The sequence below is a fragment of the Melanerpes formicivorus genome, unplaced genomic scaffold (genome assembly GCF_026170545.1).
Source record: "Melanerpes formicivorus ecotype bairdi unplaced genomic scaffold, bMelFor1.0.p_v2 SCAF_178, whole genome shotgun sequence".
Classification (NCBI taxonomy): Eukaryota; Metazoa; Chordata; class Aves; order Piciformes; family Picidae; genus Melanerpes; species Melanerpes formicivorus.
The window spans coordinates 352,622-375,365 of record NW_027142530.1 but is presented as its reverse complement, the minus strand read 5'-3'; the positions used below and the strand labels follow the sequence as shown (position 1 = coordinate 375,365).

At 55.3% G+C, this 22,744-nt stretch overlaps 2 protein-coding genes across 2 annotated transcripts in view; one reads left to right on the top strand and one right to left on the bottom strand.

Annotated features, from left to right (window-relative positions):
* The window catches only part of LOC137457418 (zinc finger protein 208-like), a gene marked incomplete at its 5' end in the record, with an annotated part of 316,357 nt that overhangs the window by 10,801 nt on the left and 282,812 nt on the right, over nt 1-22,744 (bottom strand).
* LOC137457411 (gastrula zinc finger protein XlCGF57.1-like) lies at nt 4,173-17,798 on the top strand. Its single transcript, XM_068169307.1, has 2 exons — nt 4,173-4,311; nt 16,283-17,798. Exon 2 carries the CDS (start codon nt 16,308-16,310, stop codon nt 17,511-17,513), a length of 1,206 nt encoding a protein of 401 aa, XP_068025408.1. The 5' UTR covers nt 4,173-4,311; nt 16,283-16,307; the 3' UTR covers nt 17,514-17,798.

Sequence of the window (22,744 nt, the reverse complement as noted above, 5' to 3'; positions counted from 1 at the left end):
GTGAATCACTGACAAATCCTCTTACTCCTTATCTACCCAAAGGCTGTCTGCCAACCCTTCTCCCCCTCCCTGCATTCCAGCATTTCAGCTAACAAGCAGAAAATTATCAACTCTGTTATTCTGTTAATGAGACTTTTCTGTTCATCCATTCCCCCCTTTCTCACAGCCAACAGTATATTCCTATACTCTATTTTCTTAAGTCAAACTTTGGACCCAGGCTTTCTGAGCTCTCTTTCCCATGCTGACAATTGTGGAAGTTACTATCAGGTGTAGTCACCCAGTCTGATGGCCCCCAAGTCCAATTCATTGAGGCTACCCCAAATAAAGGGGTCCTCATTTGGCCTCGAGGAAGTTCAGTGCATATCCAACAGTTAGAGAGATTAGTTTGCAAAGCCAATTCTTGCCTAACATTTAAGTACATATTGCCTTCCCATCCCTCAATAGTAACAACCAACAAACAAATCACAGTTATCGATACAGCTTGAGCTTCAGGGGTCCCTGGGATTCGAGTTTCCATTCTTTTGCTGAGGTCATCTTGACTCTGGTGTGGTGAATCCAAGCAGCTTGTTCCTTGATTTTGATGGCTGTGAAGGATGTCAATAACACCTGATATGGTCCTGTCCCCTTGGGCTCCAGAGGGCTCTCTGAAAGAGATCTGACACAGACATAATCTCCAGGTTCCACATCACGGACTGGTCTGTCTAACCCTCTCACATTGGTTCCAATCACCTGTTTGTTAACAATGCTCAGGTTCTTATCAATCTGCTGAACATACTTGTTCAACCTTTCCTCTCTAAACTGCCCTGGTTCAGAAGGGTCCATAGTTCCCACTACATAAGGTCTTCCAAAGAGGATTTCAAATGGGCTCAACCCTTCCTTTATTCTTTGCTTAGTTCGAATTCGCAACAGGGCAATTGGTGATGCTTGTGGCCAAGGAAGGTTTGCTTCCTGTCCAATGTTTACTCTCTGGTTTTTGATTAAATGGTTCATTTTCTCCACTTGCCCACTCGAATGGGGATTGTAGGGGGTGTGGAGTTGCCAATCAATCCCTAAAATTTTGCTCACCTGTTGTACCACCTTGGCCACAAAATGAGGTCCCCTGTCTGAGGAAATAGCAGCAGGTACCCCAAAACGAGGTATTCTCTCTTGTGACACTGCCTTAGTAACCTCCCGTGCTTTGTTTGTGCGACAGGGAAATGCTTCTGGCCAACCAGAGAAGGTGTCAGTGAGTACCAACAGGTACCTGGATCCCCCCTTTCTTGGGAGCTCAGTAAAATCAATTTGCCATTCTTGTCCTGGATAATTTCCTTTGCTAATTTGTCCCAGTCTAACTCCTCTTCTTACTTTGGGGTTAGCCTTAAGACACACCTCACATTGCCGGGCTGCCTGTTCGACCGTGGTGCATAACTTCCGTGCTATACACTCCTGAACCAATTTTCGATACAGGGCTTCTGTTCCCCAGAGAGTCTTTGCCTGTTCCATCTGAACAAAAGCCCAGAGAAGGTTCGTGGGAATGATTAATCTCCCATCCGGTGTCCTGGCCCAGCCCTTTCCTGTCCTATTCCCCGAAAGGTCTTTAATTAATGTCTGATCCTCTGTGCTATACACAGGTTCTGGCTCTTTTTGCTCAATGGACAGTTTACCATCTGGGATCAAAACAAACTCTGACACCTTCCTCCCCTCCCTGGCCACCCTTTTAGCTGTTTCATCTGCCAGTCTGTTGCCTCTTTCTTGACCAGTATTCCCTTTTTGGTGTGCTTTGCAGTGCATGATGGCTACTTTGCTTGGCTTCTGCACTGCTTCTAGCAGCCTCAGTATTTCTTCTGCATGTTTAATACCTTTTCCTTGAGATGTCAACAGTCCTCTTTCTTTCCAAATGGCTCCATGGGCATGTACCACCCCAAAGGCATACTTGGAGTCAGTCCATATGTTTGCACTTTTCCCTCAGGAAAGCTCAAGAGCTCTGGTCAGTGCTATTATCTCTGCCTTTGGAGCGGAGGTGTTACTTGGTAGGGCTTCTGCCTCGATTACCTCTTCTCCTGTAGTTACAGCGTACCCAGCTTTTCTTTCTCCCTGGATCACAAAACTGCTTCCATCGGTGTACCAGTTATGGTCTGCCTTTTCTAGGGGTTCTTCCTTCAGGTCAGGTCTGCTGGAATAAGTGGCCTCAATTGTTTCCAAACAATCATGAATAACTCGTTCTCCATCGCCACCCTGGAGGAAAGAGGCTGGATTGACAAAGTTAGCAACTTTCATTTCTACATCATCCTGCTCCACTAGGATGGCTTGGGATTTAAGAAATCGTTGTGGAGACAGCCAGTGTCCTCCCTTGGCTTCTAGAACAGCAGAGCTGGTGTGTGATACCAGGACTGTGATCTTCTGCCCCATTGTGAACTTTCGAGGCTCTTGAATGTTAATTGCAGCTGCTGCCACAGCCCTCAGGCATCCTGGCCATCCCTTGCTTACCTCATCCAGTTGTTTAGAGAGGTAGGCCACCGCCCTTCGGTAGGGTCCTAAGGTTTGTGCTAGGACTCCGAGTGCTATCCCTTGGCTTTCATGGGAATACAATCAAAAAGGTTGAGTGACATCAGGTAGGCCTAGTGCTGGTGCCCTCATCAATTCCTTCTTTAAGGTACGGAAAGCTTGTTCAGCTTCTCCATTCCATTGCAAGTCCTTATCAGTCTCTTTCAGTAATTCACAGAGGGGTTTCACAAGCAGGCCATCATTATAAATCCACAACCGGCACCACCCTGTCGTTCCCAAAAAGGTTCGGAGTGCCTTTACTGTGTTTGGAAGTGGAATAGAACAGATGGCCTCCTTTCTTTCAGGGCCCAGCACTCGTTGTCCTGCTGTTAATTCATACCCCAAGTAGGTTACTTGCTGCTGTACTCTTTGGGCCTTCTGTGGGGAAACTCGGTACCCATGAAGTCCCAGGAAATTCAGCACACTCACAGTCCAGCTTTCACATTCCGCTCTGGTCTGGGTGGCCAGCAGGATGTCATCTACATACTGTAGCAGAGCTCTGTTGCCTTCTGGCCTGTTCCACTTCTCTAATTCTTTTGAGAGCTGATTTCCAAAGACAGTAGGGCTGTTCTTAAGTCCTTGGGGCAAGACTGTCCAAGTTAATTGACACTTTCGGTTAGTTTCTGGGTTCTCCCATTCAAAGGCTAACAGTGGCTGGCTCTCAGGGGCCAGGGGTAAACAGAAAAAGGCATCTTTTAGATCCAAGCCGGTAAACCACTCTAATTCTGTTCTTAATTGAGTCAAGAGGGTACATGGGTTTGCCACCACAGGATGGATATCCTTTGTTATTTTATTTATAGCCCTTAGGTCCTGCACTAACCGATACCCTCCATTCAAAATGCCTGAGGCTAAGCAAAGTCTCCCCAAAACCCATTGAAATCAGCCCAAAATGAGGAAAATAGCTTCAAAAGGAAGGAAAAGGGACTGGAAATAATCCACAGAGCTTCGGGAAATGATTCAAAGTGCCAAAACGAACCCAAACCAACTCCAGAACCTCATCCCCATGGCTGCCAAGCTCCTGCAAACTGATTCTGCAGAGCTCTCAGCCAGGCTCTGGCTTCTTGCAGTCTCCAACATCCTTCAGAAATGCTGCAAAAGGCTGAAAACTGCCGGAAAAGTCCTCAGCACCTGCTGGAAACTCTGGAAGGCGACAGAAAAACTCTTCCCGAGCCGTTCAGATCCCCCGGAGCTGCCCCAAGCCCCCTCGGGAGGCATCGAAATCTCTTTGCAAGAGTTTGGGAGAGGCTGGGAGGAGGTTTTGGGTTCCCAACCCTGCAGAGAATCCTCAGCGAAAAAACTCCTCCGAAGCTCTCCGGAGCTCCTGGAAACCTCTGCGCAAGCTTTCCGAGCTGAGCCAAAGCTCCTGGGGGCTGTGCGCAGCTGCTGGGTCAGAGCTGTTGCGGAGCTGCTGTGCCCCAGCCCTGCCCCCGCAGCGCAGCTCAGCCCAGACGGCGCCGCCCTGGCTGAGAGCTGCACCTCCCGGCATGCCCCGCGCGGAGCCAGGGCCGCAGCTCCCCGCTGGGACTTGGAGGCGTGGTTGGGGTAATCCGGCGTCTGTGATTGGCTGCGGCTGCCCGGCCGTGGGCGGGGCTTCCCCTGCGGCCCCAGCCCCCGCCTGGGCTGGGCTGCAACGTGGGTGGTTCGGGGCCTCCATTGCATCGCTCTCTGCTCGCCCAGGCTGCCAGGAGGCTGCAGGGGACGGCAGTCGGCAGCTGCCTCTGCTCCGAGCTCTTCGTCCTTCCTCTTCCTCTTCCTGCTGCTGTGCGCCCCTTTGGCCTGGGCTGTGGGGTAGGTGTGGGCAGGCGCGGGGCAGAGTGGGGGCTGCTGGGGTGGGGATCCCTTGGGGCTTGGGGGAGCGGCTCGTGGGGTTGGCATTGGGCTGCGGTGGGGCTGAGGGCTGTGTCCTGGAGCTGGGCTTGAGGAGGGCTCGGTGAGGTGTGGGGCTGGTGTGGGTGGGGCTGTGGGGGGTGGTTGTTGGGGGCTGTGGAGTTGTGGGGGCGTGTGTGAGGTTGGGTGGGGGCTTGGGGTCGGAGAGGGGCGTGTGAGGGGCTGGTGAGGAGCCCGTGGGGCTGTGTGGGTTTGGGGGTAGGAGTTGGTGGTGGTGGGGGAGGCTGTGTGTGGGTGTGGTGTGGGTCGGGGTGGTGAGGCTGGGAGTGGGGAGTGGTGGGGTGGTGCGAGGGGGTGGGTGCGGTTGTGGGGAGCTGTGTGTGGGTCTGGGTCGGGGTGGGTGTGTTTGGGGGTTCGTTGTGGTGCTGTGCTGCTGCCTCCCCCTGGTGGGGGCAGCTGCAGGCCCCCTTTGGCTGGTGCTGTGTTGCAGGCGGAGCCATTGGTGGGCTGCAGGGGCTGTCCCTGGCCCTGTGTCCCTGTGTCCCTGTGCTGGGGGCTGGGCTGGCAGCAGAGCTGAGGTGGCAGCGGCGCTGTGGGGGCTGCTGTGTGCAGGAGAGGTGGTGGTGAGCGTGGGGTGTGGCTTGCAGCAGAGGCTGCTGTGGGGGTGTGTGGGGGAGCCCTGGGGGTTTGGAGGCTTTGTGCTGGCAGGTGCCGGGCGGCTGCTGTGCTGAAGGGCAGCGGCTGGGCTGAGGGCCAGGCGCGGGGGGGAGCTGTGGGCAGGCTGTGTGCTGGGTGCCGTGGGGGTGTCAGGCGTGGGTGCTGTGCTGAGCCTGAGCTTGGGAGCGCCTGGGGCTGGTGTCAGCTGTGGGGCGGTTTGGCTGTGCTGGGGGTGGTGGCATTCGAGGCCTCTGTGCCCCCCAGCCCCTTCCTGTGGGGCTCTGCTGTGCCCTTGTGCCAGGGGTGCCTCTGCCTGCCCTCGTGCACAGGGCTGTGTCCATCTCTCTGCAGGCCTCTCCGTGTCCCCCAGCTGGGCTCTGCCTTTTGTCCCTGCCCTCAGGAGGCTAAGCCTCTGTGCCCAGTGTGCCCAGCTTGCCCCTTTGGCTACTTGCAGCTGGCAGTGGTGCCCTGCCCCCAGCCAAGCCCGGTGGGTGCCCAGCAGCACCTTGGCAGCCTGGCTGGGAGCCTGGGGTGGTGCTGAGCTCTCTGCTGGTCATTCTCTGCCCTCCCTTTGCCTTCTCCCCTCTCTCCTCAGCTGCTCTCATCCCTGCACAAGCTGCAGGACACCTCCTTGAGTGCTGCCCTTGCAGGGGGGGTCCAAGGAAGAGTCCAGGGGGGTCCAGCAGTGGCTTGGTGCTGGACTCAGCTTGGCTTGGCCATAGAGCACCTCAGAGCCTGGCCTGGCCTGGTCTGTGAGCCCAGGGCTTGGGGCTGGGGTGGCCTCCTGGGCAGGAGCCCCCATTTGGAGAGAAAGGCTACTGGTGAGAGGAGGCCAGGAGGTGGGGGGGTACCCCCAGGGCAATGGGGTCCCCAACTTGGGTGGCACTGGAGGAGTGCCCAGCTGGAGTGGGGAGGGAAGAACAGGAGGGTCCCCAAATGTTGCGGCCCCCCAAGTCGTCTTTGCCCCCAGGTCAGGCAGGGTCCCAAATGGCACTGCCATGGGCCCTGCCCCCCAGAATCCCTCTACAGTCCCCCCCAGAGCTGGGTCCCTTGGGGGTGGGGGAGTCCTTTCCTGCTGCCTGGGTGTTGGGGACCATTGTTGGTTCCTTTGGGATAGCTTTGGGGTGCAGGGAGGTAACTGAGGGTGCCAGGGAGGCATTTTGAGCTCTAGGCTGCTGTTGTGGTTTCCCTGGGGACATTTTGGGCTCCTGCTGCTTGTGGCAGGGTGCAGCATGGGCTGCCTGGGGTGGCACAGGGAGCTGGGGGAGGCTGTTTGGGGGTTCAGGGCTTTATCCCCCCCCAGAGTGCCAATGCCTGCATCTGGCTGTGCTGGGCCAGCAGCCAGGGGTGCTCCTGCCTCAGCCCTTGGGCTGGCAGCACAATGCCTGCCCCTGGTGCTGGGCCTTCTGCAGAGCTGGGCAGAGAGGTTAAGGAGGTGTCAGAATCACCCCAAACCCACAGCCCCCCTGCCCAGAACACCCCTCCAAGGCCTCTGTGCTCTGCAATCTCTTGAGGCACAAAGATTCCCTGGGGGGTTGCAGAGTGGTTCTCAGTTTCTCTGCAGGCCTCCTGAGCACAGAAAGGCTCAGGGCAGGAGGAGCTTTTGCTGTGTGGCTGCAGGCTGAGAGCTGTGCAGAGCTTTTGTCAGCTGTGCTGGCAGGAAGCATGGTCAGAAGCAGACTGCTGTGCTGCAGCTGCTCTGCCCCTGGGGAAATGCTTGCTGGCAGGCAGCCAAATGAGGCTGAGCTGTTGAGTGTCTGCTTGTGGCTGAGGAACTGCATTGCCTTGGACTGAAAGGTTTGGCTTGGGCTGGGGGCAGCCTGTTGTTGATGGTTTTGGTGGTGAGAAGTCCTGCAGCTTCCTTGGAGGAGCTTCAGCAGAAGCCAAAGCAATTCCCTTGCTGCTCTTTGCTGTGCAATGAGCTGGGAAGGGAAGGAAATGATTGCTGCAAGTGAGCAAAGCAATTGCAGTGCTCTGCAAGTCTCAGCAGTGCTGTGTCCAGAAGGGCCAAGGCAGGGATTGTCCTCCTGTCCTGCGCCCTGGGGAGGCCACCCCTGGAATGCTGGGGTCAGTTTTGGGCCCCAGACTCCAAGAAGGACTTTGAGGGTCTGGAGCAGGTGCAGAGAAGGGCAAGAAAGGTGTGGAAGGGTCTGGAGAGCAGGGCTGGTGAGGAGCAGGTGAGGGAGCTGTGAGTGTTTAGTGTGGAGGAGGCTGAGGGGAGACCTCTTGGCCTCTGGAGCTGCCTGCAAGGAGGCTGCAGTGAGGTGGGGGTTGGGCTCTTCTGCCTAGTCTCAGGTGGTAGGAGAGGAAGTGGCCTGAAATTGTGGCAGGGGAGGCTTAGGTTGAATAGAATATAAAAGGATTGAATAAACCAGGTTGGAAGAGACCTTCAGGATCATCATGTCCAACCTATCATCCAGCACCACCTAATCAACTAACCCATGTAACCAAACACCCCATCAAGTCTCCTCCTGAACACCTCCAATGACGGTGACTCCACCACCTCCCTAGGCAGCCCATCCCAATGGGCAATCACTCTCTCTGTATAGAACTTCCACCTAACCTCCAGCCTAAACCTCCCCTGGTGCAGCCTGAGACTGTGTCCTCTTGCTCTGGTGCTGGCTGCCTGGGAGAAGAGACCAACCTCTGCCTGTCTACAACCTCCCTTCAGGTAGTTGTAGACAGCAATAAGGTCACCCCTGAGTCACCTCTTCTTCAGGCTAAGCAACCCCAGCTCCCTCAGCCTCTCCTCACAGGGCTGTGTTCCAAACCCCTCACCAACTTCATTGCCCTTCTCTGGACACCTTCCAGCAAGTCAACCTCCTTCCTAAACTGAGGGGCCCAGAACTGGATACAGGACTCGAGGTGTGGCCTAACCAGTGCAGTGTACAGGGGCAGAATGACCTCCCTGCTTCTGCTGGCCACACTGTTCTTAATGCAGGCCAGGATGCCATTGGCCCTCTTGGCTGCCTGGGCACACTGCAGGCTCATGTTCAGCCTCCCATTGACCAGCACCCCCAGGTCTTTCTCTGCCTGGCTGCTCTCAGCCACTCTGACCCCAGCCTGTAGCTCTGCCTGGGGTTGTTGTGGCCAATGTGCAGAACCTGGCGCTTGGATGTGTTCAATCTCCTGCCCTTGGATTCTGCCCATCTGTCCAGCCTGTCAAGGTCCCTCTGCAGAGCCTCTCTGCCCTCCAGCAGATCAACTTCTGACCCCAGCTTGGTGTCGTCAGCAAATTTACTGCTGATGGACTCAATGCCCTCATCCAGATCATCAATAAAGATGTTGGAGAGGAGGAGGAATGAGTTTGGTGCCAGAGTGGTCAGGGCCTGGCAGAGGCTGCCCAGGGAGGCAGTGGAGTGGCCATGGCTGGAGGTGTTGCAGCAAGGTGTGGCCATGGGGCCATGGTTTGGTGTCCCTGGTGGTGTTGGGGCTGGCAGTTGGCCTCAGTGCTGAGAGAGGTCTTTTGCAGGCCAGGCAATTGTGTGGCTGTGTGAGGAAGCTGCCCCAGAGCAAATGCCTCTTAGGTGCTGGAGGTGCTGGGAAGAATGGGAAATGGGAGAGAGTCCTGTGGAGAGGGGAAAGGTTTGGGTTTTGCCTCTGGGCTCACAGTCTGCCCTTGGAAGTGCCTGGGATTCTTGCAAGCAGTGCTGTCAGCTGGAGCCTTCTGGGGTTAGTTGGTGGTGTGCTGAGAGGGCCAAAGGGAGGTGAGGCTTGGGAAGAGAAGTGGTGAGCAGGAAGCTTGTTGGGTTGTGGGTGGCCAAGGGGTGTGGGTGTGGCTGAGAGGTGTGGAGTGCAGGAGAGCCTTCAAGGCCTTGTGGTGTTGCTGGAGCTGTGGGCTGAGGAAGTGGTGCTGCCAGGCAAGGGCTTGAAGGAGGTTGAAAGTCAAGTGGTGTGGATGGCTTGGTGTGGGGAAGTGTTTGGCTTCTTGTGGGCAAGTGAAGCTTTCCTTGTGCAGGAGGAGAGTGAGAGCCTGGGCTTTGCAATCCCTGGGGCCCTGGAGCCCTTCTGGAGTGGTTTTCTTCTGCAGAGCTTTGCAGCCCAGCTGCAGGTCTGCTGTTGCTTGAAGCTGTTGCTGGTTGTTTTGTGCAGCCTTGGGTGTTGGATCAGTGTCTTGGCTGAGTTTGGTCCTTTCTCTTGTGGCCAAGTTGAGGTCCCTTTGGTTTTGGCAGCTGAGCACAGGTTGAGGCTTTTGCTGCAATGGTTTTTGTGCTGGCAGCATTTTGTGCTGGCAGCATTGTGTGCTGCCAGCTGGAGTGCTGTGTGCAGCTGTGGTGCCCCCAGGAGGGGCAGGAGGTTGAGCTGTTGGAGGGGGTGTGCAGGAGGCCCTGGGGGTGGTGGGAGGGCTGTGGCATCTCCCCTGTGTGGGTTGGCTGTGAGAGTTGTGTCTGTTGAGGCTGGAGAGGAGAAGGCTGTGGGGAGAGGTTGGAGCAGCCTTGTGGTAGCTGCTGGGGGCCTGCAGGAGAGCTGGGGAGGGACTTTGGTGAGGGGCTGGGAGTGATGGGCTGAGGGGGAGTGGATTGAAGGTTGAGGAGGGCAGATTTGGAGTGGAGCTTGGGAGGCAATAGTTTGGAGTGGGGGTGGTGAGAGCCTGGAGCAGGTTGGGCAGGGAGGTGCTGGCTGCCCCCTCCCTGGAGGTGCTGAGGGTGAGGTTGGATGAGGGCTTGAGCAGCGTGGTGTGGTGGAAGGTGTCTGTGGGCATGGCAGGGGGTTGGAGCTGTCTGATCTTTGGGGTCCCTACCAGCCCAAAGCATTCTCTGGCTTCTTGAATTTGGACACTTAGCAGAAGTGCAATGAAGGGAACTTGAAATAAGCAAAGTTGTGAAACTGGCTCTGAGCCTGGGGGCTGGGTGTGAGCTTGGAAAGGGGTTCTGACCTTAGTTGCTGGCTCTGGGCTTGGGGTGTGGTTCTTGACATCAGGGCCTGTCTCTGAGGTCAGGGGTTGGTTCTTGAGCTTGGGAAGTGGTGCTGACCTTGCTTGCTTGCTCTTGAGCTTGTGGGGGCTGGCTCTGGAGCTTGCTTCTGACCTTTGTTGTTGGTACTGGAGCTTGGGGGCTGGTTCCTGAGGTTGGAAAGTGGTTCTGACCTTACTTGCTGGCTTGGGAGCTGTTTCTTGAGCTTGCAGAGTCCCCTTTTGCAGAGGGACCTGGACAGATGGGCAGATTCCAATGGGATGGCATTCAACAAGTCCAAGTGCCGAGTGCTGCACTTTGGCTACGGCAATCCCATGCAGAGCTACAGGCTGGGGTCGGAGTGGCTGAGAGCTCCCAAACAGAGAGGGACCTGGGTGTGCTGATCGACAGCCACCTGAATATGAGCCAGCAGTGTGCCCAGGTGGCCAAGAGGGCCAATGGCATCCTGGCCTGCATTAGGAATAGTGTGGCCAGCAGGAGCAGGGAAGTCATTGTGCCCCTGGACTCTGCATTGGTTAGGCCACACCTTGAGTCCTGTGTCCAGTTCTGGGCCCCTCAGTTTAAGAAGGACATCGAAACACTTGAACATGTCCAGAGAAGGGCAACAAGGCTGGGGAGAGGCCTTGAGCACAAGCCCTATGAGGAGAGGCTGAGGGAGCTGGGAGTGTTTAGCCTGGAGAAGAGGAGGCTCAGGGGTGACCTCATTGCCCTCTACAACTACCTGAAAGGTGGTTGTGGCCGGGAAGGGGTTGGTCTCTTCTCCCAGGCAAGCAGCACCAGAACAAGGGGACACAGTCTCAAGCTGTGCCAGAGGAGGTTTAGACTCGAGGTGAGGAGGAAGTTCTTCACCGAGCGAGTCATTCGGCATTGGAAAGTGCTGCCCAGGGAGGTGGTTGAGTCACCGTCCCTGGAGGCGTTCAAGGGGAGATTGGACGTGGCACTTGGTGCCGTGGTCTAGTCATGGGGTCTGTGTTGATAGGTTGGACTCGATGATCCTCGAGGTCCTTTCCAACCTAAGTGATACTGTGATACTGTGATTGGGGTCTGGGTGTGAGCTTAGGAAGTGGTTCTGATGTTAGTTGCTGGTTCTGGAGCTTGGGGGTTGGTTCTTGAACCTGGGGGCTGGCTGTGAGCTTGGGAAGTGTTCTGACCTTAGTTGCTGGCTCTTGAGCTTGGGAAGTGGTGCTGATTTTATTTTCTGGCTCTTGAGCTTGGGGTCTGGTTGTGAGCTTGGAAAGGGGTTTTGAGCTTAGTTGTTGGCTCTGGGCTTGGGGTGTGGTTCTTGACCTCAGGGCCTGTCTCTGAGGTCAGGGACTGTTTCTTGAGCTTGGGGGCTGGTTGTGAGCTTAGGGGCTGGCTCTGAGCTTGGGAAGTGGTTCTGATCTTAGCTGCTGCTTCTTGAGCTTGGAAAGTGGTTCTGACCTTACTGGCTGACTCTTGAGCTTGTGGGGGCTGGCTCTGGAGCTTGGCTCTGACTTTTGTTGCTGGTACTGGAGCTTGGGGGCTAGTTCCTGAGGTTGGAAAGTGGTTCTGACCTTAATTGCTGGCTTGGGAGTCGAGTCTGCACTTTTGATCTAGGTTCTGGACCTTAGTGGCTGTCTCTTGAGCTTGGGGGCTGGCTCTTGAGCTTGGAATGTGGTTCTGTCCTTATTTGCTTATTATTGTGGTTATTATTGTGGTTCTGACCTTATTTGGAGACTTGATGAGGTACTTGGTGCCATGGGTTAGTTGTTTGGGTGGGTTGGATTGGTTGATGGGTTGGACGTGATGATCTTGAAGGTCTCTTCCAACCTGGTTTGGTTTGGTTTGCTGGCTTGTGAGCTTGGGGCCTGGGTGTGAGCTCTGGAGGTGGCTCTCAGCTTGGGAAGTGGTTCTGATCTTAGCTGCTGGTTCTTGAGCTTGGGGCCTGGATGTGAACTTAGAAGCTGGCTCTGAGCCTGGGGGCTGGTTTTGCATTTCTGATCTGGATTGTTGTGCTTGGGAGCTGACTCTGACCTTAGTTGCTGGTTCTTGAGCTTAGGGGCTGGGTGTGAGCTTGGCCCCTGCCTTGAATTTAAAATGAGAGTTCAGGCAGTTGGAAGTTGAAGCTGAGCTGCTTTGCACTGCAGTGCTGCAGAGTTTGTGGTGCTCCAAAGGCAGATCTCAAAGAGCTGCTGCAAGAGTTGAGCTGAAGTGGCACAGTGCCCTGCAGAGGCAAAAGCTTTTCCCTGCCAGTCAGCCATTGGAATCCTCTCCCCAGGGCAGTGGTGGATTGCCCTGCAGGGCAGAGTTGGAAGGCTCAGCTTGGCAGGGGGCTGGGCCAGCTCCTTTCCAGTCCAGTGTCAGCTGGCAAGGTTGGAGCAGCTGAGCCTTGGGGTCCCTTGCAGCCTGGCATTGTGTGGCAGCAGAGCTGTGCTGCTGGTTTTGAGGGCACTTGGAAAGCTTCTGGAGCATTTGTGCAGAGTGTGCAAGACATCCCTGAGCCTAGCAACTCCCTCAGCTCTCTTCAGAATGAACTCTGCAGAGCTGGAAGAGCTTTCCAGGAATTTGGCAGAGGTTTGGAGGAGTTGGGAAGGGATTTTGGTTCTCCTCCTCCTTGTCCTCTTCCTTGTCCTCCTCTGCCTCATCTTTTTCCTGCTCTCCCTGGAGGCTGCCCTTAGCCTCCTAGAATCCTGGAGTGGTTTGGGTTGTCAGGGAGCTGCAAAGGTGATGCAGTCCAAGCCCCTCTGCAGTCATCAGGGACATCCTGCACTAGCTCAGGTTGCCCAGAGCCCTGTCCAGCCTCACCTTGAACCTCTGCAGGGCTGGGACCACAAGCCCCTCCCTGGGCAACCTGTTGCAGTGTTCCAGCAGGCTCCTGGTGCAGAACTTGTTCCTCACCTCCAATCTCAATCTGCTCTGCTCTAGTTTGCAAAGCCTGCAGGGACAGGACCAGAGGCAATGGCTTCAAAGAGTCCCTCTGCAGCCTTCTTGTAGTCCCCTTCAGGTACCAGAAGGTCACTCTTAGGTCTCCATAGAGTATTCTCCTCTCCAGGCTGATCACCCCCAGCTCCCTCAGCCTGTCCTGGTAGCAGAGCTGCTCCAAGCCCCTGATCATTTTTGTGTCCCTCCTCTGGACCCTCTCCATCAGGTCTATGTCCTTCCTGTGTTGAGGGCTCCAGAGCTGGCTGCAGTGCTGCAGGTGAAGTCTCAGCAGGGCAGAGCCAAGTGCCAGGATGGCCTCTGTCCATCTGTGGCCCTGCTGCTTTTGGTGCAGCCCAGGCTGCCCTTGGCCTTGTGGGCTGCAGGCTCTCTCTGTCTGTTCCTGTCCAGCTTCTTGTCCAGCAGCATCCCCCAGTCCTTTTCTGCAGGGCTGCTTCCTATCCCCTCCTCCCCCAGCCTGTCCTGATTGTGAGGATTGTGCCAGGCCAGGGGCAGGACCCTGCCCTTGCTCTTGTTGAAGCTCAGGAGGTTGCCCTGGGCCCCCTCTGCAGCTTGTCCCCTTGAGCTCCTCCAACTTGTTCTGCAGGGTATTGCCTTAGGTTTCAGGATGCAGAGAGGCTCTCTCTGAGCCTTGTGAAAGGAGTTGATGCGAAGCTGTGGCCAGAGGGTTGGATAGAATTGGGCAGTTTCCATGGCTGTGCTGTTCAGAGCTGCATCCTACAGTGCAAAGCATCCAATCCACAACAATCCATAGTGCGCCTGGGCCACGGGACCCAAGCAACCTCCCTAGGCCAAAGCTTCCTCCAGAGCTCCACCAAAGCAGGCCAGAAGCCCAGGCCCCAAATGCCTTCCCCCTCCCCCATGCCTCTCTGCCCCTCCTCCCCCATACCCAAGAGCTGCAGTTACAGCTTCTGGTAGGCAGCTCCCAGGTGAGCCAGGCCTCTGCAGGCCGCAGTTGGCAGCACTGCCAAGGCCTCAAAGCTCCTCTGCAGAGAGAGATCCCAGAAGCTGTTCCTGGGAGCAGAGAGGAAGGGCAAAGGAGGTTGGAGATCCTGTGCTGTTCCTTTGTGGAGAGTGGGTGCAGGCCTTGTGGGGATGAAATGAGATAGATGACACTTTGTGGTGTCCCTCTGGACTCTGCTGTCCCTTCTGGCGGTCTCTACTGTCTGGTGTAAGACATCCCAGTGCCTTCCACCCACCACAGGGATTCTCCTCCATGTTTTCATCCAGGGGCTTCTGTTGGGCCCTGCTGGCTGTGTAGATCAGCCCTGGTGATGTTGTGGGACCCTTGGGACTCTGAGGGGGCAGCAAGTGAGTGGAGCTGGAGCACTGGATGGAGAGATGGAGGGTGAAGGCTGCAGGGGGTGGGAGGGCTTAGTTCAGCAGCTGTGTGGCTCTGCCTGGCTCCTACCTCCAATGGTGCTGGCAGCAGCTGACCCCAGAAGCTGAAAGGCCCTAACCCTTCCTGGCTGAGGACAGTCCCCTGACCCCTCCTGACATCCAGCACAGCCCAAGCAGGCACTCAGGGCTCCTAGCCACACAGCCCAGCCATAGCCCATGGCAGGAGTCACCTGAGGTCTCACTCCCTCTCTGTCCCCCTTCCTGTCCTCACATCCTGCCTGAGGTGTCTGCAGGGTCCCTCCCCAGCCCTCATCTGTAACCTCCCCTTGGCTTGGTGCTGTTCTTTCAGCCCTCCAGCTGATCCCAGCCTTTAGTCTCAGGCCCCTTCCATTCTTGTGCTGCTGCTTCCAGCCCAGTTCCTTAGATTCTTCCTCAGCCACAGCATTTCCCACTCCACCCTTCCAGCTGCAGTGGCAGTGGAGGTGGGGGACACTGGGCCATGGGACAGCCAAGGCAGTAGGGACATGGATGGGCTGGGAATGAGGGAAGGGCCTGGGTGTGTTCAGGCAGGAATTAGGCCTTGTCCCCCCAAAAGGAGGAGAGGATCCAGGGCCCAGGTGGCAAATGTGTGTGCAGGAAATGGCAGAATCTGGCAGCATTTGAGGAGGTGAAAGGAGTGAATTGTGCTGCAGCTCTGCCTGTGTCAGCTGGGAGATGAACAGCAGCCCATGGGCACTGTGCCCTCCCATCCAACCTCATTTTCTCTTGGAGATGTGGAGTGGCAGCTCCAGGGAACTGCAAAGAGCAAGCTGAGAGACATGGTCAGGGAGAGAAGGAAGCCAAACCCTTTCCAGTGAGTCTCTTTGGGCTGCAGGTGTGTGAAGGGTGCTGGAGGTGTGAGGTTTGGGCAGGAGCCAGAGACTCTTCCAGCATCCCAGTGAGGTCTGAAAAGGTTTAGCAAGAAGCTGCCCAAGTCCCTTCCCCCTTTGATGCACCTCCAGAAAGCATGAAGCTCCCTTTGTGTGTGTCCTGAGGGCTGCTGTGATCTTTTCTTGGGGAGTGGGCAGCAGAGAGGTGTGTGCAGGGCAGAGCTGGGCATAGAGTGAGTGTGGTGGGGGCAGAGCCAGGGAGGAGAGCTGGGTCCAGAGCAAGATCTGCTGTCAAAGGCAGCTGCAGGCAGCAGAGGTCTGGGCAGGCAGTGGGAGGAAGCTGCAGGGAAGGCCTGGGAGAGGCTGTGTGGAGGCAGCTGTGTTGTGGTGCTGGCCTGCAGCTGTGTGCTGGGCAAGGAGCTGAGTCTACACTTGTTGAGGCCTCCCATCTTGATCAGCCCTGGCTGTGTGCTGTGGCTGTGCTGCTGGTCTTGGGAGCTGCCCCCAGCAAGGCTGAGCTGTGCTGCCTGGTCCTGGGCAGTGCTGAGCCATCCATTGCAGGTCAGTCCTCTCTGAGACCTTTGCTTCTCTGTGGCAGGAGTTGTGTCCCTCTCTCTCCATCATCCCTGCCTCTGTGTGGTGTGGAAAAGCAGAGTTTGCAGATCTGCCCCTTGGAGCAGCCCTGCAGATAAGAAACCCAGAGTGGGGCAACAGCAGGACCCCAGCCCCCAGAATCCTAGAGTCCCAGGGCACCTCCCAGTCTCTTCCGCCTCCTCCTGCCCACCACATTTCACCCCTCCAGGGGTTCTGAGGCACATCAGGTGTTGGAATTTGGAAACTCCCCAGGCTTGTGGGGGTCAGTTGTGTGGCAGGAGGTGATGGGGGTTCGGATGTGGTGGGTGGTGGGAGAAGGTTGAAGGTGGTTTGGTCTTCATTGGTCAATGCTGCTGCCTCCATTGCCTGAACCAGGAGAGATTGGGCCAGGATCCCCCCTGCCAATGACACCAGGCTCGAGGAGAGTGGGACCACTTGTAAGCCCCAGGGAACCTCAGGGCACTGATCACAGGAACCTGGGGTCTCAGTACAGGTATTAAAGGTCTGAACCCACACTGTGGCAGAAACTGAAGGTTTGAGGTCCCCTCTGCATTCTCTTCTCCAGCTGGGTGTTGGGAGTCAGGGACTGTCATGACCCAGGCAGGATCTGAGGGTTTGAGGTCCTGGGCTCAGGTGCTTCCATCTTCCCTATTGCAGAGCTGTGACCCCTTCCTGCCACAGCATGGCCTCACAGAAGGACCCAGACAAGAGCTGGGAGGAGAAGCAGCACCCAGAGATCAAGTTAGAGAAGCCAATTTGCTGTCCCAGGGTAGAGGAGGATGAGGAGGAAAAAGAGGACAAGATGGAGGATGATGCTGAGAATGACAGCTATGAAGAGGAGGATAATGAGGATGATGAAGGTGACCAGGATGAGGGGGAGGAATGTATGGAGGAGGATGAAGCCAGAGCAGGTCCCTCAGTGTCACCCAAAGAGCTGAATCAGTGTCTTGAGTGTGGGCAGAGCTTCCCAGGTGGCTCAGAGCTAGTGAAGCATCACTGCCCGCAGCCTGGCACCCGGCCCTTCGTTTGTGGTGACTGTGGCAAGAGGTTCCGCTGGAACTCCGAGCTCATCCAGCACCGCCGCACCCACAGTGGAGAGAAACCTTTCACCTGTGCTGACTGCGGACAGAGCTTCACCCAGCGCGGCAATCTCACTCGGCACCGCCGCACCCACACTGGGGAGAAACCGGTCGTCTGTGCCTGTGGTCAGAGCTTCACCCAGAGTAGTCATCTCACCCATCACCGCCACACCCACACTGGAGAGAAACCGTTCACCTGTGCTGACTGCGGTCAGCGCTTCACCCAGCGCTATGGTCTCACCCAGCACTGCCTCACCCACACTGGAGAGAAGCCCTTCGCTTGTGACGACTGTGGCAAGCGCTTCAGGCAGATCTCTCATCTTATGCAACACTACCTCACCCACAGCAGTGAGAAGGCCTTTACCTGCAGGGACTGTGGCAAGAACTTCAAACGCAGCTCCACTCTCACCATCCATCGCCGCATCCACACTGGAGAGCATCTCTTCCCCTGTGCTGAGTACAGCAAGAGCTTTACCACGAGTACTGCATTAATCCAGCACCAACTCATCCATAATGGTGAGAAACCTTACAGCTGTGCCGACTGCGGCAAGAGCTTCACCCAGAACGTACACCTCACAGAGCACCGTCGTGTGCACGCTGGCGAGAAGTCTTTCAGCTGTGCTGAGTGCGGCCAGGCCTTCAGCCGTAGGAGCTATCTCATTTACCACCACCGCACCCACACCGGTGAGAAACCTTTCACCTGTGCTGACTGTGGCAAGAGCTTCACCGAGAAGCGATCCCTCAGCAAGCACCGCTGCACCCACACCAGAGAGCAGCCTGCACTGGAGGGGAGTCATAAATCCACCTAGAATCTGTTGGGTAATTGCGGCCCCTCTGAGAGGGCCTGTCGAGCACCAAAATCATCCCTTTTTCTTTTGCATTTCTCAGGGACTGGGGACACCAGCAGCAACAAACACCTCCTGCCCTTCGGAACACCAATTATTGCTAAAGAGAACAATTACAGTGCTGAGTCAGCACAGCTGGAGCTCCCAGTGGAGGTGGGCAGGGCTTTGCCAGGGTCTGTCTGGTTCTTCCCCAATGCTTTGTGTCTCCCTGGGGTAAAAAATCCTATGTCCATTGACCAATTGTCTCAATAAAACCCCAAAGTTACCCAAATCCTGTCTGTTTGCTTTTATTTCAGATATCCCTGCCTCAATGCCTGAATATTGGGGGCATTTGCTCCCAAGGGATGGGGTGGAGCTGTGCCCCCAGTTCAGGGAGGGGACAATGACGCTCTCAGAGGAGTCTTGAGGGGCATCTCAGAGACATTCTTCAGGGGCTTTCAGGTGATCTTAGGTGTTTGGGATTTGGATGGTCCTAGGAGTGACTTTTGGAATCTTTGGAAGGTGTGGGGGAAGCTGATGGAGATCTTTGGAAGAACTCAGAAAGCTTCTGTTGGCTTTCCACTCTGGGGCTGGAACAGGTTGAAGAGCTGAGAAGAGATTAAGCTGCCTGTTCCCCCCAAAACAGAAGTGAGGGAAAAATACACACATGAATCAAAAAACCCTCTGGGCTGGGATAAGGACTTGTGATAAGCTCAAAAGAGTTGAATCCAAATGAGATCCCATAATGCACACTGACCTGAGGCTGTTTGCAGAAAGAAGCACAGCAGTCAGCAGCAGTAGCCAGGAGTTAAACCCCTTCAGCCATCCCCCTCAGCAAAGAGCCAGCACCTGAGAGCCAGAACCCAACAGCAGCAACCAGAACAGGAAGCCTCCCATGTTGCCATCTGAACTTCAAGCCCTGTAGTACTTTGCTCCAGCCAGCACTGTCCCTGTGAAGGTGGCATGAGGCAGGATGGTGTGGAGTAATGGCAGCAAATTTTCAACTTAACCTTTGACATTCCCAAGCCCTCATTCTGTGCCACCTGCACCATGCCCAGCAGCAATCAGCAGCACACCTCAGGCACTGTCCATTCTCACTCCACAGGAGGTCTCTTTGCAGTACCCAAAGGGCTGCTCACTGCAGGTGCTTTGCAGCTCCACTCTGTTCCAGCACAGTCTGGATCAGTCCATGCCCAGTCCAAAGGCTGCAAATGCTGGGGCTGTGTTTCCACCTCTGGGGCAATCGAGTCCAGTGACTCCTTCCATGCCTCCAAGTGAAAGCAAACTGTGGCTTGCATCCCAGTACTCAGCTTCCAACACATCCAGGTGTGGGGATCCTCCTGTTCACACCAGAAACACAGGAGGGTTCCACCCCTTGTGGTTTGATGGTGTCAGAGCACTCTGGGCACCTGTATCTACTAAAGCTTTATCCTCTCATGGCTTCAACTTGCCAGGCCATTGGTTCTGTACAGTCCAACAAAGCAATTTGTCTCTCCCTTCCATCTGGTTGCAGGCAGAGCCCCTCTAATTCTGTCTTGGTTCCCTTGCATCTCGTGAAGATGCTTTGGGAGTCCCTTCAGGAGGACCAGAAGCAGTTTCAGCTTCCCTGCTCTTCTTCGGCCATTTCCCAGTGGACACTGAGGCAGCATCTCTGGGGGGACAATTCCCCTGTAAGTCACAGACTCCTGCAGCCAGGACTGGATTGGATTTTCCTTTCCACTTCCTCATGTCCTCCCCATGGTCACACAAGTAAAGCAGAGGGTGTGCTGTGCTGTGCGCCTCCCTAATTCTCTCCCTTGGACAGGGGAGCAGCTGCTTCTCATGGCTGAAACACAGGACTGTACAGGTGGGGAATAAAAGCTTCTTCTGGAGCTGATGGAACTCCTGGGACAGTTCCTTCACAGCTGAAACACAGGCCTGGACAGAGGAGCAGAGATTTCCTTTGCCTTGCTGGGGCCTGCTGCTTGTTTCATCCACTGTTTGTCCTCGGCCATCTTCCAAAGCCAGAGATAAGAACCAAGCCAGCAGCCCAGGCTCTTTCTCTTGTTCCCATGGGAACCCTGATCCCTCCTGGTCCTTTGCAGGATCAGCTGCTTTCCTTGTAGGCTTCTTTTTCCCTACAGGAGTGTTGTAGGTGTGACCTCGGGAATGAGCAGCAAGGATATCAATTAATAGATATATTGGTAGTCTATTGATATGCAAACTATGCAGCAGGGGATTTAGTTTCTATTCACAGGCAGCAGTATTGGGTTGGTGGAACCACCTCTGCAGAACGTTTGTGCCTGGGCACTTCAGAGGAACCAAATGAGTTATAGAATTTAGAGTTGAAACTGATTGGAGAAGCAGTGGGGGAGGGGTTTGTCAGTGACCAGCAAACCCTCAACCCAGGACAGTTTCAGCACTACCTGAACCCAAATTCTATAAAGCAAAGGTTTGGCTTCCTCACGAGCTGAGAACCTCATGAAATCTTTCCTTGGTGATGTGTTTAGAGTCCAGACAGCGCAGCACGGCTGTGCCCTCATGAGGAACTAGAGAACGGCGCCGACCGCGTGGCTGTGCCGCAGGGTTGCTGCTTCTCCCAGAGCACAAAGGTCCTGGAGCCTCCCAGGGGAAGCTTCAGAGGCTTTTGCCGCTGGCTCCACGAAGCGCAGCACCTGGCAAAGGTTCCCCCCTCTGGGGGCTGTAGCGCTTCAGGACCGGTGGTGCACAGGGGCTGCCATGGTTTCCTCCCGTGGCGATGGCTCATGCGGCAGTTGACCCCATGCTCCACGGCACTGCCCCCAGCTGGGCAACAGTGGTAATGTGCAGTGAGGCCTTCTGGAGCTGCTTCAAGTCCCGGGCGAGGCAGATCGTAGCGGCACAGAGACGCACGCAGGCATAGGCACGGACACCAGCGTGGGGGGCACTTGTTTACCAAACAACTCCTATTTACCATTTGCCCCAAAGAATACTGCTCCAGTCAGCACCCACTGCTAACACAATAATTAACCAATCAACCGATAATTTGCCAAATGAGCATAAGCACACGCTGTAAACAGGGCAAACAAACATGTAGCCTGGGCCTTGTTTGCCACAGGGGTGGAAACATGCCCAGGCAGATTGTTGACCTGGACTCAGTGGGGCCAAGGTCCACCCCCACTAACTCTAGAAGGGAGGGGGGACCAAGGGGGTCTGAGTCACACACACAGAAGCATGTTCTGGTAATATTTGGGGCACAATCCTGGTCATAAGCACCATTCACTACGAGGGGCAGCTGATCCTGTCACAGGCTGATTCTGACACAGCTGCCATGCCTGTGGCACTGTCTGTAGGACCAGAGACCTTCTCTTGCCCCTGAGCCCTCTGCACAGAGATGAGAATGCATCGAGAAGCATGGGCCAGGCATTGAGAAGCATGGGCTAGGCCCAAGCACATTGCAGTGATTTCTGTCTCTCAGGAACTCCCAGGCTGACAACAGACTTTTCCCAAACCTTTCCCCAGCTGGGGAGGATTTTGCACTTCCTCAGGGCTGAAATTCCAAAGCACCAGAGGTGACCAGCAGCCTAAGAATTTGCCCCTTCTCTCCCCCCACCCCCTGCCACTCCTCAGTATCCAGCATCTGGGCAGATCTCACAGTGGTTTCCTTGGGAGTGTCCGGTATTGCACTGGATGAAATCAGAGTAAGCTGCCCGGCAGTGGGGAGCACATCTCTGAGTCATTGCCCTAAGCTAACACTGAGCACCATCAGCAGCACAAACAGGACTACAGCTTGTCAGACCCCGAAAGCCAATCCATCAACATAGTGAACACACTACAGGTAAGAAAACTTCTGTCAAACTCTGTTGACAAGCCTCAAGCCTTAACTGAATCATCTTCTTATCTCTTTTTGTTACCACAATCCTTTTGTCTCCTGCCAAAATCTGTCCTCATTAAGGCAGCTGCTTTCCTGCCACACATTGGGCTCCAGAAAAGGAATGTACTGGGTTCAGCTGAACCAGCAGCCTAACCTCTCTGCCTCCCCCAACACAGAACTGAGGGGAAAAGAACACCACACAAAACCTCTTTGTGTGGATACAGAAACAAATGAGAGAAGAGTTTCCTGAGCAAATCAGATCATCAGAATACAAAAGTACAGTGACCTCAGCCTGTGTGCAGAAAAGGCACAGTGGAAAGCAGCAGCAAGCAGCAGCAAGCAAGGCAAAAGCCCAAACCAGGGAGCTGCTTCCCTACCCCTCCCTGTCCCACTGCCATCCCAGCAGAGCAGCCAACACCCAAAAAATCCCAGAACCCAGAAGCAGCAACTGGAACAGGGAGCTTCCCATGCTGCAACCTGAACTTCAAGCCCCACAATCCTTTGCTCCAGCCAGCACTTTCATTTCTGAGGCTGTCATGGCTGCAGCATGGTCTGGATAACAGCAGCAGAGTAAACTTAACCCATGACAATCAGGAGCCCCTCTAAGTGAAACGGAAAGAGCCTCTCAGCTTCTGTGAACAACTTACACTGCTTTGAAGGCAGCTGGACTTGCCACATGGATGCATTAGCTGAGAACCCAGAAGAGCCCAAAGGGGCAGTGGAAGGTGACTTCAGAAGGATCCTTGAAGATGAAGCTCAAACAGACTTCATGATTTGTAGCTGGAACCTTGGTATTTCCCGCTGGGATCTCCTTTGGATTCAGAGACCTGTGACAATTCACAGAGTCACAGGTGACAGGATGTTAGGGGTTGGGAGGGACCTCTGGAGATCTCTGAGTCCCTCTGCCAGAGCAGGACCATAGAATCCAGTGCAGGTCTCACAGGAACACATCCAGACAGGGCTGGCAAGTCTCCAGAGGAGACACCACAGCCTCTGTGGGCAGCCTGTTCCTGGGCTCTGTCACCCTTACAGTCAAGAAGTTCTTCCTCCTGTTGAAGTGGAACTTCCTGTGCTGCAGTTTCCATTCATTGCCCCTTGTCCTATCCCAGGGCACAAGTGAGCGGAGGCTGTCCCTGCCTCTTGCTTCCTGATCCCCAGCCCTCAGATATTGATAGACATTGATCAGATCCCCTCTCAGCCTTTTCCTCTCCAGACCAAACAGCCCCAGGCCTCTCAGCCTCTCCTCATCAGGCAGTGCTGCAGTCCCTTCAGCATCCTCACAGCCTCTGTAGCAGAACCCTGTCCCTCTTGAACTGGGGAGCCCAGAGCTGGATGCAATATTCCAGGTGGGGCCTCCCCAGGGCAGAGTAGAGGGAGAGGAGAA

Bases quoted from the DNA above. Each gene is read 5' to 3' on its own strand.
- LOC137457411 (XM_068169307.1), top strand. From the start codon at position 16,308: ATGGCCTCACAGAAGGACCCAGACAAGAGCTGGGAGGAGAAGCAGCAC.